At 38.8% G+C, this 16,708-nt stretch overlaps 1 protein-coding gene across 2 annotated transcripts in view; it reads right to left on the minus strand.

Moving 5' to 3' along the window:
* klhl5 (kelch-like family member 5) overlaps positions 1-16,708 on the minus strand; it is a 79,026-nt gene that overhangs the window by 41,641 nt on the left and 20,677 nt on the right. Inside the window, exons 1-2 of one of the 2 annotated variants that reach the window (XM_081362237.1) lie at positions 14,219-15,068; positions 1,472-1,654 (exon numbers count right to left, since the gene is read on the minus strand). In XM_081362237.1, coding sequence (XP_081218363.1) covers positions 1,472-1,654; positions 14,219-14,766 — 731 coding nt within the window. In that variant the 5' untranslated portion in view covers positions 14,767-15,068. Of the gene's footprint in view, positions 1-1,471; positions 1,655-14,218; positions 15,069-16,708 lie in introns of those variants that run through there. The other variant, XM_081362238.1, reaches the window with a different exon arrangement.

Consider the following 16,708-nt stretch of genomic DNA (forward strand, 5'->3'; position numbering starts at 1 on the left):
TACACACACAGATCATTTTATTTCTTTATTATACTTCAGTCATTTGCACTTGTACTCTGCACTGAAAATATATGTGAATGCATTGTGTGTTTTTTCCACAACATTGATTAACAAATACGTTTAATCGGTCAACACACACAAGCACACGCACAGTAAGAATAGATGCTGTTTGTGCCTGAGATTGCGTCTCAAATTAGCCCCAGTCCACCTCTCCATAAATCTAGAAACACTCAGGCCCTGTTTTCATCTGGTATTAAGATGCGTTTTGGTCGATTGGATCACAAGTAGACAAGGGAGACACATTCCTGTTTACACCTGGTGTTTTATTCTGTCTCTTTTATCCACTTCTGCCCTGATTTCTTCGAGGGTGACATGAACGTTTACACTACGAACGCAATCCGGTCTTAATGCATTTTTGACTACCTCTGGAAGTGGTCAAAGATTTTAGAGTCTGTCTACACCTATTTAGCGTCGTCCACTTGTGATCCGATCGACCAAAACTCATCTTAATACCAGGTGTAAACAGGGCCTCACATGATAAATGGTTTTTGAACACCTGTCTCTCCCTATCAGCATCACAGGGGAATCTCACTTGTCAAAGTCCAAAGTCTCATGAATAATATCAAGATCTGATGTATGTGTTCAGTGCAGTCTATCTCTAAAACATGAATGTCACAAACACATGACATCCTGTCAATGTTGATTTCAAACCAAGAAGATGAAAATAGTCCCAAAAAAAAAAGAACCCTTAAACTAAACCTTTCCCCATAAAATTATATAATTGTTGTAAGATCTCAAAAAAAAGATATTATGTAAAGTTAAATTATGTTTTTGGTCCAAGAAACATTGACTAACAACATTATAGAGAGACCCATTATGAATTGGTCAAAACTCGGCCAACATTTACATCCTCATTTTCATGTACTGTAATATTTGCAATACAATGCCGTTTACAACAGAGAAGACACACATCTACTCAACTCTTCAACTGCCTGTTAAACGTTTCAATTTAGTTAGGTAGTTTAAATTGGGCATAAATAGTGATTTTAGATATAATTTTAGTTTTCATATGTTGTAATCATACCTTGTTCCATCTCTATAACAGACACTCCACATTATCAAAAGCCATTCTCAAAATAATACCATCAGAGTTTTGAAAGTCCAAAGTTGTATTTGTCAAATTCAGAAACTGCAATACTTGCTGACAATGAAATGTGCTATAAATGTGCCACTGCTGCTACGTTCAGCAGTAAAATTTAACTACCATCACTCATCTCCAGCCTCACCAGGGCATTTGTGATTCAGCAGCATGAACTGGATCCACTCAGATCTTGTGTCAGAGGCCCAACACTGGAGAAAAACTTATCATTGGACTTACTGAAGTTTGTGCGGTTTAGTTTGAGGCCATTTGGTTCAACATTTGGTTTGGTTGTATGAATCTCTTGAATCATGTGTACAGTTTTTTTGTTACCTGTGTGCCGGTATCCTGCGGTCTCCGGCGAGAAGGACGACATCACAGAGTTTCCTGGTCCTCAGGTAGGCCTCCATGCGTCTGAAGGTGTGTTCAGCATGACTGTGTGCCTGGAAATGTTCATCTGACACACACGGCTCCATCGACGCACATGAGGACAAAGTCGCACTGCTGTTAGACGTCCTGAAAACACATATGCACTGTGTTAAAAAATTCACATTGAAAATCTGAGTCAATCAGAATCAGACTTAATGTGTTCATTATAGTATTTGTTCATATTCGTTTCATTAAGTATTATTAACAATAATGTAGGCTCACTATTGGGCGACGCTGGTCATGTGTGTGATACGTGGTGACGTGCAACACAGATGCGCTACGCAAAAACACTACGTGAAAAGACTCGAGGCCCAGAGAGAAGGAAATGAAAAGTGGAATAAAGTCGTTATTTTTGTTTGTTTTTGCGCACAAAAAGTATTCTCGTCGCTTTATAAACTTAAGATTGAGCCACTGGAGTCACTTGGACCATATTAACAATGTCTTTAATACATTTTCTGGGCCAGCAAGTTATAGTGTCCATAAGCCTGTGGAGGAGTGATCCAGCTCTCAGATTTCATCAAAAATATCTTAATTTGTGTTCCGAAGATGAACGAAAGTCTTACGGGGTTGGAACAACATGAGGGTGAGTAATTACTGACAGAATTTTCATTTCTGGGTGAACTAACCCTTTAATTGACGACAACTACAGCTACAGCACGCCGCATTTGCGTGATGTGCGTACCGCAAGCACAGTACAAAGCTGTCAGCCGTATGACAGAAAAGTTAGTTTTGCTGACATTTGGCCTGACAACATCTCATCTTACCGAAGATAGCCAACTGAAAAAGGACAACGCCCTTTTCTCAGCTTCTGACAGAAGTGTCACAAGCTTTCACACACATCTTCTAAAATAAAAGTAGCATCAGAAAAAAAGAGAATTACGTTTGTTGTTGACTGCACACTATTCGACTTACTCAAAACGTTCTTGCAACCCACCAGTTGAGAAAGATTGACTCTATATTTACTATGTGCATATCACTGTCTGATGTTCTGCTGAAGCTCATTCGGCACTCGCTCATTTCCGTACTCGTTTGGCTTGCGCCTGGCGCTGAGGTGAAGTTGGAGTGTGCGTCTGAAAAGTGTCATGTTTTTTGTGGTCTTAAAGAGACAGTTCAGCGTTTTAAAAAACACAATTTTTGTCATAAAAAAAAAAGACAGAAACAGCAGTTGTGAGAGGGGTGGCCAAAGGGGTGGCCAAGCTTAGACCAAGGGTGGCCACGGTCACCCCTGGCCACCCCCTAGCTCCGCCAGTGTAGCCAGCCTATAGAGCTGGTAAGTCCCGCCCATCTGTAAAACCCCACTGGACCTCTAGGTTGAAAAATCGTCAATGCAAGTGAATGTGAGAAAATAATTATTTTCTGGTCCCCTTTGAATTGTGCCATGAATGTGAACATATGTTGTCTGTGAATTTTTTATAGAATTTTTCATGTTACGAGTTTGACAGTATATTGTATGATTCTTTGGCTAGCAGTTGTGGAAAAGACATAACGAGAAAGACTACATGTCGCCTATGTGACGTCACCCCATAACAACTTTTTTTCTTTCTCCACTTGTCAAATCACGGTGCTAATGCTGCTATAATCTATGGAGACAGATCGAGATGCCTGTGTGTTTTGTACCCAAATGTCACCATTCAAACCAAATGGGCTGTTCTTTCTTCAGATTCCCGTCTGACGCAGCGAAGAGTTGTAGTCCACAAAGTGCTCTCACACAAAGTCTAACTGTATCAACCTTCTACCCGCTAAATTGTAGCATTCTTCACACGAAAAATTATATTAAAAATTCACAGACAACATATGTTCACATTCATGGCAAAATTCAAACGGGACCAGAAAATAATTATTTTCTCACATTCACTTGCATTGACAATTTTTCAACCTAGAGGTCCAGTGGGGTTAGCGGAAGGGGCAGGACTTACCAGCTCTATAGAAAGGGGGGGGTTCTTTTTTTCAAAAAGTGGACCTTTTTGCAGTTTTTCCTCCTTTTGTATTTAATTATGAGGTTCAAATACTTCATTTTGGTGACCTTTTATGCACTAATTTGTGCTGGATTAGATTGTCTGCTGGTATCTTAACGAGCACGCTTTTTGATGCACCTAAAATATTTACTGCATTTTTGTCAAATTGCTTCCTCATGTAACACCAATATCACTGAATATCCCACTATGTTTTATTATTATAATTACGCTACGTTTATATGGCTATTATATTGTAGACTATTGAGTGGATAAAATATAGAAATCCTTTAAAAAAAAAAAAAAAAAAATATATATATATATATATATATATATATATATATATATATATATATATATATATATATAAAAAAAAAAATCATATTAATTTGAAACAGCAACCCAGAATATTTGTCACAAGCATTGATTAAAACAATGATGACAATAATCACATGAAAAAAGAAAAAAACCGACAAAATTCTGGACCTTTGGCAGTGAGGGTGGGGTTCGTTGAACCACCCTCCCCCCCCCCCCTCACTGCCAAAGGTCCAGAATTTTGTCGTTTTTTTTCTTTTTTCATGTTTCTTTTTTTTTTATCTTTTTTCATGTGATTATTGTCATCATTGTTTTAATGCCTATATAAAATACAATGACAAAAAAATGACAAAAGCACAACGAAATTACTAAAAAATAAACTAAAATTAACATGAAGGCTAAAAGTATTAAAATAAAAGCTAATTCAAAATATCAATAAAAGTATAATACAAATATAATAAAAATATGAAAGATTATAAAACCAGTATTTAAACTGGAAATCTAAAATATTGATTGGTCATTTTTGTAATTAATTATTTTTTGTAACTTTACAGCAGAAATCCCAGAAATATCTAACAATATAATAATTTTAAATATTGTGTTAGACAATAGGGGGCCTTTGAGTAAAAGGTTGAGAACCTTTACAAAAATATTTGAGGACCCCCAAGTCTACCACAGAACAGTAACATATTTCATTTTACAAAAAAATCTAAATCATTTTAAAAGGAGGCATGAGCTTTCCTTGCAAAATTAATGCTACACTCTTAAAATTACACACACAAGCACACGATCAATGGATGGATAAATATAGAGGGCTTTAGAGAGCTGTTAGTAATTAGCTTTGATGATAAAGCTGCCATGAAATACACAAAGCAATTTAGCCGCTTCCCAAACGGCTGTCGTCTCTACTGCCTCTCGCTCTCTCCATTTATCACTCGCTTCCCTGTCATTCTTGTCTCTCTCTTGTCTCTCTCTCTCCATCTCTGTAGATTGCCTTGCAATCCCCATTTCCCATGTTCACACTTATTTTCTCTCCTAATGTTGCTCTTGTGAACACATCTCTATAGTAAAAATTCTGTCCACATTTAAGGCCGCTGAGCTTCTGACTCATCCAGGATCCTTGATAATGAATAGTTCTTGATGTAATTAATCACAATAGCCAGCAAGTGAGCCTGCGGAGAAGACGATAGTAAACTCTAACTGCTCGTTCTTTTCAATGAATCACAAGTTAACAGGCTAACACTCTCAAGCATGCAAGTCATTTTCGGTCATATCCATTACTGAGAACCAGAACTTCAGGTTTGTGAGAATGATATATCAGCTAAATCATTCTAATAACCTGATGTGTGCTCATATTACAGGTGAAATTAAATTCTGGATACACATCCAAAACAGATCTTTGTTGTAATAAAATATACACTACAGAAAATAGTATTAGTTATTGTTTAACATACTTGATTGAAATATTTCTCAGTTTGGAAGAAAAGCTGTGTGTGGGTGACATGTTAGAACCATAATTAAACTTTGTTTGTTTGTGATGGTGATTGACATGGTGAAATGGTGATTATTTGTGAAATGCATCAATTGATATTGGTATAATGACACAAGTTGAATCCATTTCTAGAGTCTTGGTTATGCTATTGGCAAATATCGGTCCAGGGAAGAGCAACGTGTCCCAGTAATGATCTCTGGGGTTTCAATGTTCTCTGCAGCAGGAGATAAAAGCAGTTAGACTACAACCTTTTATAAGCCAAGACCTCTCAGCCTCACAGATCATGATCAAATGGAAAATCTATTTCATTCAAGCAGGAAGTTCACACACACACAGCTTTCAATCACACCATTTGAAAAGAAGACAGATGAGGAAATGATGAGATAGAGTGTGAGAATATTTGAACTCTCAGCTCCAAATCTCTAAATGCAATTAAAGACTTGCTGTCAGACGAGAGTCAAAACCTAGTCTATCAAGTACCTTAGGGAAAGATTGAGAGAAAGGAGGAAGAAAAATTCATGGAGAAGAAGAGCCTTCATGGAGATTTGAGATTTGCTATATGGCAGAGGGCCAGATATTTAGATAATTCTTCAAATTTGTCTCTTAAAAGTATCGTATGGTTTCAGAAAATCTGAAACATAGTGATCAAGTTGTATGGACTAATTTTATGGTGCTTTTAGTCCTTTTTGTTCCTGATCACTTCCGTTGTATGGAAAAGAGCAGTGTAGTAGTCAAGACCAGCTCATTTAAGTCCAGGTCGAGACCTGATTCAATCGGAGTTAAGACCAAGACCAAAAGAGGGTCAAGTCAAGACAAGTCACAATTCAGACAATGTAAACTTTGCAGCTAATGAAGCCAGGTTTCGGGTCAGTGTCAAGTACAGCGTGCTCTGGTCCAAAGACATAATAGTACAGAACAGATCATATATGTGCAAGATGGCACAAACCACAAAAAAAGTTCAGCAGTGTTGTAGTTCTCGAGAATTAGTGCAGATGATTCATGTTAATCAAGCAGTTAAAAAAAAAGTTCAATCCACTGATTTACATGAACCATATGACGACCTGAGCATGAAATAGCATGAAATAGCATTTCGTTTTAGTTAGTCAGTTCATTTGGAGAGGTAAATATAGAGCCCAAAACAAGACGAAAAACTAAGGATGCACAATATATCGGTATCGGCCGATATATGTTCATTTTTAATGTCATTGTTATTGGCCCAATAAAATATTAAAGCCGATAAATAATGGATTATTTCCTTCAGCTGAGACACTTCAGAGGCTGAAACCCTGTTCGCCATGATGGTTTCGAATTGCTTGAAATATGACTGAAAAAAAAGGAAAATACAGTTAATTATAACACAAGTCTGTCATATATGTCCTTATAATATGTCCTTATAATTGACTATTGACTTATAAGTTACTGTTGCTATGTCTGACAAGCCATGTCACTCTCGTGCCTCACCATGTTCTCACGCAGTGAAAAATACATTGCGGAGCACAGAGGACACTGACAACGTGCTGACATACAGGACAGACCAGGTTACATTTGATTTGAAACAAAGTCTCAACTTTCAAATTTGGTCATTTTTTAAAGAAATTTAATCAATTAATAGGCTACCATTTTGTGGCTCTTTAAGGTGTCGTGACGCTTCAGTTAAAGCATCTCATGAACCGACCATCTCTTCCTTCTAGTTAATTTATAGCATCAAATAAACATGAATGAGCATCAGAAGGAATGTTGTTTTAACCACGTAAAGACATCAGTACACTCCATTTCCGTTTTTCAAGTTCAAATCCTCCAATGTTAATCTACTAACTCTCCTGACTGCTTTGTTGGACAAAAATGGCAGATTCTGCGGATGGCGGATTATGATTGGTCAGATCGCCTATCAATCAAACTCCCTGCGAAGGGTCAATTGTGTGCTTGGGACATGGATTTTAAATGGTGAGACTTCTGTTTTTGTAATCAGGCTCTCAAAAATTAGATAAAAACTTGGATTTAGATGGATCGGCCAATATATCGGTTATTGGCTTTCAAGTATAAAGAATTACCGGTATCGGCCAAAATTTTCACATTGGTGCATCTCAAACGAAAACCATGTAAATAGGGTCTTAGACTCATTTTCAGGACCGGTCTCAAGTACTACAACACTGGACGAGAGCAGTTTTCTTTAAAATCCCTCATTCACAGAAGAAAGTAATCCATGTGGGTTTGAATTTTTATGTTTGGGTTAACTGTTCCTTTAAGACAGGGATTTTGAAAGTAAGAGAAGCAGACAGGAAGAAGAGTGCAGATGCCAAGACGAACTGCAGAGATTTTCTCTCTCTTTAGTAAGTTATGGGTAGCAGGTTTTCACCCTCTGGCTCTTCTCAATGCCACAATTATTTAGTCTCAAATGAAAACAGAGACAACATGGGCAACATAAAACACATACACAAATATACTCACAGCAAACACACAGGCAAACTAACAATCCTCCAAACACGACCTACCTAAGTAAACATCACACACACCCCTGCATGAGCGCAAACACACAGGAGAGAGGCAGCAAGTTATCTCAAAAAGCCAGATAAACACCTGCCAGTTCCTGAACATCCCCAGTGGACACTCGTCCATTCATATTTGCACTCTTTTTCTTACTCCCTTTTCACAGAACATTCTCCTTATTTCCTGTCTTCCTCTTCTGTTCTTTCTGTCAAACATTGGGGTGTAACAGTAACTGAAAGTAGTGACACTAACATTCAGTATCCTTTACAGTATCCACAGTAATGATTTTTCAATAATAAGCTTCTTTTTTCTAACAAATAAAAGTGTGAAAACGCTACACTGCTGTTTTTATTTCACATAGTTAGAACATACAGCCTGGCAAGCCAGACCTACATCAAGATGTTAGGTCTGGCAACTCACCATAGACACGCCTCAATCCGAAGGGCGGGATAAACGGCTGTCTTTCAAATTCCCTCTGCACGTAATAGGACAGCGCTTCAACCAACCAGAGCGTTTTCCCACCAGCGGAGCTAACGTTAGTTGATAGATTCAACTTTTGCCATATCTGGCCGGCAAAACTACAAACACATCTTCCTTTTTTAAGATTGACTTAAGTGCCGTTCTTTGCTCCAGAGAGTCCTCCAGAGTCGGAGTCCCAAGCCCGCCCCGCCTACTCTATACACGATGTGATTGGCCTGACCTAATTTGGGTTTCTCCAGCTCGAAAGTCAACAGAGAGTTGCTAAACTACCCTGGCTGCAAAATAAATTTTGCTGCCGCTAGGGTGCGTCTAGATTTCTAGGCTAAGAACATGCAGCACTGCCAACCAAACTAAAGCAATAATTAAACAAGCATTTCTAAACTTTCCTCCCTCTTATATGGCATTGGACGGCGTGAAAAAAGTTAAAAGTTATGAGTAGCATTTAGCTTGGAAATCTACAATTTCAAAGCAGCTTCTCCAACACTGTTGGAGACACTGCTGTCTTTCACTCTTTACTTTCTGTTAATTTAATTTTCTACCTTTCAGAATTCCCTCTCTCTCGCCCTTTGGCTCTTTTCCCTAATCACTCAATTTTTTCAGTCTATGCTATTGTTAGTTTCCATTCGGCTACAAGCATAAGGCTCTCTCTCTCTACTCCATCTCCTTCTCATTTTATGAATATTCTGCTCTATTTTTTAAACCTCATGCTGTCAAAAGATCTGACATTCAGTCCTCCAAAATGAAAAGTTAAAATATGCATATTCATGATCACTTCAGTTGAGGGTAAAGAGAAGTGAGGTGGTTTCCAGGCGATAATGAGCTCTATTGATATCTGCTGTCATTTCAGAATGGATTTGAGCAGGGATTACGACACCATTTGGAGATCTGGATCAGATTTAAGCCTCTGTAGGCCAATTCTGAAGGGAGTGAGGGAATATATCAGATAGAGAGGGGAAAAAAGAGATTTTACATTTTAAAAAATTCTGGTGAACATTATGAAGCATATCAAACAGCATCTTACAAGACTCTGAGTCTTATTTTACAAATGGATACACATAACCAAACATTAATAAATTGACGACTTGTGCAGTTGAGGAGACATGCATATAGAAAGCCATAAAAAAATGAGAAGGAAAAGGGTGAAAAAAGAGGAACAGGAAAGAGGAGGAGGAAATGGAACTGAAAGGGGAAAATGGTGTCATGTGGGAAATTAAAGACAAGCAGTCCAAAATATAAATTCAACACTTCCAAAACAGCAAACAAGAAACAGGTTTTAACCTGCCTCATAGAGCAGATATAAAAAAATAATAATCTTTATAAATCCTTCAGGGGACATTCTGCTCTTGATCATTTGACTTTATCCATAAAGCCAGAAGCTCTTTTCTAGCTCTCACAAGAAACTTTTTAAAGTTTAAAACACTGTTTTCAGGGTTCGAATTGAGAGAGGAATAAGGAGTCCAGGACTATTTGAGTTAAAGAAATCTGTTAAATGATTGCCCCTGACATAACATTTGATTGTTTTTCATGTATTAAATATTTCACCAGAGAACTGATGTTCTAGACATGCCCAAGTGTGAAGCATTTTATGTTCCGAAGACGACTGAAAGTCTTAAAGGGTTAGGAACGACATGAGGCTGAGTAAATGATGACAGAACAGCCTAATTTATTAGGTAATAATGTTTTACTTTTTTTTTTTATATATACAAAAAAAATTGAGCACCATCTGATCACTGAAAGTGTTCTCCTGCCCAGGCTTTACTCATCCCTCTAGACATAAAAAACATAGCCTGAATAAATTGAAGACCAAAATAAAACCCATCTTTCTCTAATCCCAGACAAAAAATGGAGAATTTAACCACAAAATAAAGGATTCCTCCCACACTCTCCATTGCTCTATAGTTGACTAGATTAAAATCTACGCATGTCCACACAAATGGAAGTGTGAGCCGGAGGCAAAGAGAAAGGAAGAGCTCTGGTTTGAATGCTCAACGGATATCAGATGCTTTGCCCCACTATCTCAAGATCTTAATTGCAGTTTTCAGTCGGCTAGACGGTTTTCTTCATCTTCCTCTCTCTCTCTCTCACTCTCTCACTTTCCTGTAAAGTCATAAACAGCCCGAGGGCCTGGAGTCATCCTTGAATTCCCAAATAGTCACTACTTATTTGTGCTTCTACTATAACAAACCTTGTGTTTGAAAAAACAAAGATGTGGCAGTAAAAGGCACATGCATATGTGGTTTGTGAACCCATATGATGAGGGCCATTTTCACTAAAGTACATTTGGAGGATTGGGGAAAAAAGAAGAAAAAGAAAACAAAATTCACAAACTACGTTAATATGTGCACCAATAATGTGATTATTTCCAACTTAAGATATTTACATGACACGAGCAAACCTCTCCCGTTCACAATAAATTTTCATTATTCTGATTATTTGCTAAGAATTATGGTTATTTTTACCACCATTATTCACATACCCCACTGCACAAGTGATGAACTCACACACAGTAGGTGTGTTACTGGCCATTGTTTTAGTCTATTTACGTCTAATTCAAAACGCTTTTCTATTGGCGAAACTTTTTTTAACCTTTTTCGGTGACACGCCTATATGTCTTCATTCATGTCACACAACATTGTCAACATAAGCTCAGTTTCTTTAGCAACCCAAAAATGTGATGCCTTCTTTACCGCCATGATTACGAATCTGCGCATGACAACGTCAGAAGCACATGCACACTTTGGTCAGAGTGGAATAAATGCAATTTAACTGTTTACCTACTGTTGTTGTTTGTTTGTTTTTGTGTGATTAAATTTGGCATTCGCCACATATTTTACGCAGATTAATGTTTGCCTTGCTGAAAAATCCAGCACTACTGGTCACCAGAATAAGGCCTTTTTTTCTATGCTGGGACAAGTATGAGATGCTGATTGCAGGTTTGCTGGTCACCAGCATAGGAAACAGGAGTGGTGCACCAGCTACCAGTTAAATTTTGCTTTAGAACAGCATGACTATGCTGGTCCACCAATTAGACCAGTGCCAGCACTATACCAGCTCTAACCAGCATAAACCATCCTGGAGCAACGGGGAATTCATGTTGGTTTATGCTAGATTTTTTAATTGATTATGAGCTTAATCCCATCAATTTGATCGAATTATTGTTTTTACATGAGGTAAAGTTCCAATATTGCCTAAATCTTATTATAAATGCATTATGATGGTGCATGTAATTGTGTGCATATGTATGCATCTGACATTGGAGGTAAATAGCAAGGTAGTGAGAGTCAGTTCTCACAGTTTTCAGATTCAGTCTCTTACGTGTGTGTTTGTGTGGTTATCTCTTCCTGGTATGAACTCTAAGGAGCAGCAGCAATAGGTTCAATCTACCGTCTCCAAGGTGATGAGTGACTAAGTGCCTTTCAGAGCTATACCACACTGACAGACCCACATCCTTTGCTCTCTCATATAAAAAACCCTAGTAAACATACCCACTCACACAGGCTAGTAGCAAAGTATGAAGTCCACAATACAATCAAACAAGGAACAAAGCTGATGGCACATATTTATAGGTCATTAATAAGAGATGACCACAGAATGAATCGTCAAACCCAAGAATGGGTATCAGATCAGGAAGACAGACACCCTTGTATACAAAGCATGTACAGTAACATTCTGCAATCCCATAAAGCATTGTAACGCCTAACTGAAGTCTGTTTTCATCTTTTGAACTCTCGCATAAAAGATTCACAGCTGTTCATCACACTAAGGATCTGTGAGGGAACATTAAGCACAATTTATCTACACATTATTCCTTACTGAAACAAAAGTGTTTATTGGACGTTAGCCTACATCATACACGCAAGTGAGCTAATGCATCAAAGGTGAGATAAGAACTTTGCATGTCACAAAAGGAGTATAAATTTAAAATCTCTCTCTCACATCGATAGTTCACCAAACAATGAAAATTCTGTCATTATTTGTGAAACCCCGTGTTGTTACAAGGCTTACTTTTTTCTGTGGAACAACAAATGAAGAAATTGTCTTTTTCATGAAATAAAACAAAATATGATGACTGATTCTTGTAGATGTCAAGCTTCATAATGGATGCAAAACATTATCAAATATAACAAGTCATTGTATTGTAGTGATTGTGTGAGAAACAGATCCCGACAAACTTGACATCTGCCCTTGTCTACTCTTGTATGAAGCGATCATAAGAGATATGGATGTCTAATTAGTGAACATATTATGTGTTTCAGTCTAATCTTTTCAATGAATCGGTTGATCTAATTCACAAAACTGCTCTGGGCTGCATTCCTCTAAATCATTGTGAGCTAAGTTAATCATAGAGGCCAGTGATGCCAAGTCTGCAGGTTTCCCACGAAATTGGGCTACTTTTAAGTTGTTGCTTGTTGGGTTAATTTTCTTTCCCCCCGTGGGTTGATTTCTACCCCTGTATGTACTATTTTGGCGCTCCAACACCCCCAGAGCATCCCCCAGACATACAAATTCAGAGGAGAATTTGGCCGCCCGACGGAGAAAAACGCATTGGGCTATATTTCGGGCTACTTTGACTGGCCATTGGGCCTCTTTTGTTGCAAAGACCTGACAACTATGGTAAAGAGACCATTGGTGGCAATAGCTCTACAATCTAATTAATCTTACGATATTCGGAATCGCAGCCCAGGGCTGCATTTCCCAAAAGCACTGTAAGCATATTGGTGCCATTGATTTCTATGATCTAGGCTTACGATACTTTTGGGAAACAGCCCTAAATGATTCATTCATGATTCAAACTGACTGAGTGAATTTAGCTCACTGACTCAATCTGCTGTTAATAACTCACACAGGTAAGAAGATTAGCAGTGAATTACAACTTAAATGTGGGTCGTTACTCACAAAATTACTGTATGGCTAATTCTCAAGGCCTGGAATATAGCACATAACAGTTATACTTTTATGGTACTTTTATATCCTTTTTGAGATTTGACATCAGTCACTTATTCATTGTCAGTGCATGAAAAAAAATACATCAGGACATTCTTCAAAAATAATATTTTTTGATCTGCAGAGGTCTAACAAAGTCTTAAAGGTTTGGAACAACACAACGAGTGAGTAAATGACGACAAACCTGGCATGCTTAGGTGAAGTAACACCACACCCAACACATTATAACAGCCATGGAGAACACTTTCGATAAGACATTTGCCAAAATCTATGAAATATATGACTGCTGTTGTTATTCAACCTACTAAACAAGAGGTGGGGTGCGGTTCTTATAACTGGCCAAGGATTTTTTTTTCTAATCATCCTTTTTGCCTTCACTGGATCATTTTAAATGTTCCTGCGGTGTGACAAATTAATTTTTACATACAAACATTCAATGCAATGTCTGGTAACACGAGGTCATAAAAGCATCATGCTTGATAATTTCTAAATGATTATTTCACTGCAGATTCCGCAAAAAATATCAACTTCATATCAACTGCCCAGTTATATCTGCATTAAATAATTTAGTGCATTGTACTCAACATCATCATGACATTAAGGTGTGGATCCATTTTCTTTTCACCGACACCAACTATGTTCAGCACAATTGACACAAGACACAGCCTAATATAAATAAATTCCACAAATACACAAAAAAGACGCACCAAAAGAAAATTCCAAAGATTTCATATTTAAGGGAAAATAAATGCAAGCACATTTTACTGTCTGTAAAATGTTTTTGACATCCAGTTAATTATTTGAATATACCATATGCACTATTTATCACACAGAGAAAGTGTGAGGAAACAAAAAGGAGAGCTCGTGGTAACAGTTTAATCTTAATAGAGAACAGCTGGTGATGCATCTGTTGTGAAGTGGTACCAGTTCGGTACAAGCGCCCTGCTGTGCTCGACACCACACCAGTAATACTTCCCATACCTGCACGAGCTGGAGTCAGACTCCACGTTATTATTGTTCTCCTCGTCTCCAGGACCAGGGGCGTCTGATACACGCGTGGACTGCTGCTTCTGCGGCTTCTGCTGCTGCTGCTTTTGCTGTTGCTGAAGCGGCTCAAGGCTCTCGCTGGAGCGCGAGTGAGCCGGGAAGACCCAAGGCGCCGGCGGGGAGCTCCGGCACTCCTGCTGGCTCATGGACCGAGGACACGCGGAGGCATTAACCACCACTGCCGCCGCTGAGTGCCCGCTGTTTGGACCAGAATCCGCAAACTTTCGATTGTTGTTGATGTTGGAGGAAGAGTTGCCGTTACTCGAGCCGGCACCGGCAGCGGCGTTGGGGCTATTGCAGCCGCCGAGGGAGGGCTGATCACCGCCGGATGAGGTCCCCCGGTTGCTACCACCGCTGCTGCTGCTGAAGAGATCTCCCGAAGGCTGGTTACCGGGAGAAGGAGGAGATACAGGGTGGCCGAACCATCGCCAGCGGATGCGCAAGATCTGTTTCACGTCAAAGTCTTTCCTGGGATTCGACATGCCCGAGACTCCGGTAACGGGAGACGCGGGGAAGCAAGGACGAGCCTCGTGATCCGTGATTGTCTTGGTAACGGAGCACGCGAGCGCTGCTTGCGAAGATCACGGAGGCGACGTGTAGAGTGAGATTGAGTACGGAGGGGAAAGGAAAATACACACCTCTCTCTCTCTCTCTCTCTCTCTCTCTCTCTCTCTCTCTCTCTCACGGAAGAGTCAAACACTCGTATGTGCGGTAAAATCACACATGGCACTTTTCAATGACCTACCTACATCAATAGAAAGAAAAAATATTCAAGGTAACATCTTTCAGCCAAATGTCAATTCAATGAACCTTATTGGCATGCCTATTTCATTGGCATGATAAGATCATTATGCGTGATGATGAATTCAGAAAATGACATTTGGAGTCCATAGCCTATGTTGGAGAATCAATAGCCTTAAAGGTGCACTCTATATTTTTCTAATTAAAAAGGTTTACAAATAAGTCAATTAAAACCACTTTTGAAAAAATATAAATAGTATGGCGTTCTCTCACATGAGATTATTATTCTTTTTGGAGAGGAATTCACAAACTATTTTGTCAGCCGAACTCCAGATTTGTCTATTTATTTGAAGTATTCCTTGAGATTCCATGGTCATACAAATTACATGCAGGTAAAAAAAAATTAAAAATTCTAAATATATATATATATATATATATAGATATATATATATTAGCTTTTCGTCAACTCACAAACCCCAATTTGGGAATTATTCTACCCCTATTCTAGAAAAAGCAGTTTTAATTGGAGCAGGTCACCTCATGGGTGGAGCCATGGGTATTTACTGTAGTGTAGAGAGGCTGCTCATTGCAGAGCAAGTGGATGGAGCTTGACATCCAGCTCCCCCTCACTGTATGTAATGGGTGGAGCTAGATGGTCCAACCACACCCATAACCTTATTGCTACATAACTCCACCCATTAGGTCCACAGAGGTGGATCTGGACTAGGTCAAGCTCCACCCATTACATCCAGAGAGGGGGCGCCGTCGTTTGGCTCTGCAGTGAGCACCAGTTGATTTGAGGCGTTCACACCATGGCGTAATTACCATAATTTGTGATGACAACACATGACGTTCTACCTTGAACTGGGATTTATGCGTTTTTATGGCAACACTATCAACACCTAAATTAATCTGCAGCGGTCAGGTTGTACAGCTGTCAAGTGGTACAAGAAGGAGCTCTCAGAAAAATCCAAGTTTACCAGTTGTATTTATGAGAGAATGTGAGTGCTTTTTACAAGCTGGAATCTCGTAATTACGGTAATTATGACATGACGTAAATGCACCTTTTGTTCGGAATCGCATACTCACTTCTCCATTTTAATAGGTACTTAATTCATGACCGTTAAAAAGTAGGTTCTTAATGCGTGTAGTATAATTGTAATTGGACACATTCGTCATGTTGTCATTGTCCTGTGACCTATCAAATTCAGTTGCGCTATTTCACTGCAATTCACAAATCCTCTCCTGTGGCCTCATGGGATGGTAAAGTGTCCATCGGATGAGCACTTCTGAATATGAGCATTAGTGGTAGGTCATCTGGGGACTCGTCCAGTATAGGGAAGTATGCATATTTGGATGCAACCAAGCTGTCTTGCTGCAGATCAAGAATGAACAGTAAAGGGCTTGATGTACAAAACCGATGGTGCAGTGTACCCTTAAATAGCCTACCATTTAAAAAAAGTAACACCTCATCTCTGTATGAATGGCAATGTGGGTATTGTATTAGTCATTAAAAAATCCTCATCTAAGGAAATTAATATTTAAGCCTACATTAACCACTACTCAGTCATATCACACCCACACAATCTTTTTTAAGGTAAGCCTAAAACACTGTACCTTTGCACATCAGCAAAGATTCCAGCAAAACCCCCAGAGTCTCAAGGTAACCTTTATTTTCACCAC

The sequence above is a fragment of the Scardinius erythrophthalmus genome, assembly GCF_964197995.2.
Source record: "Scardinius erythrophthalmus genome assembly, chromosome: 3".
Taxonomy (NCBI): domain Eukaryota; kingdom Metazoa; phylum Chordata; class Actinopteri; order Cypriniformes; family Leuciscidae; genus Scardinius; species Scardinius erythrophthalmus.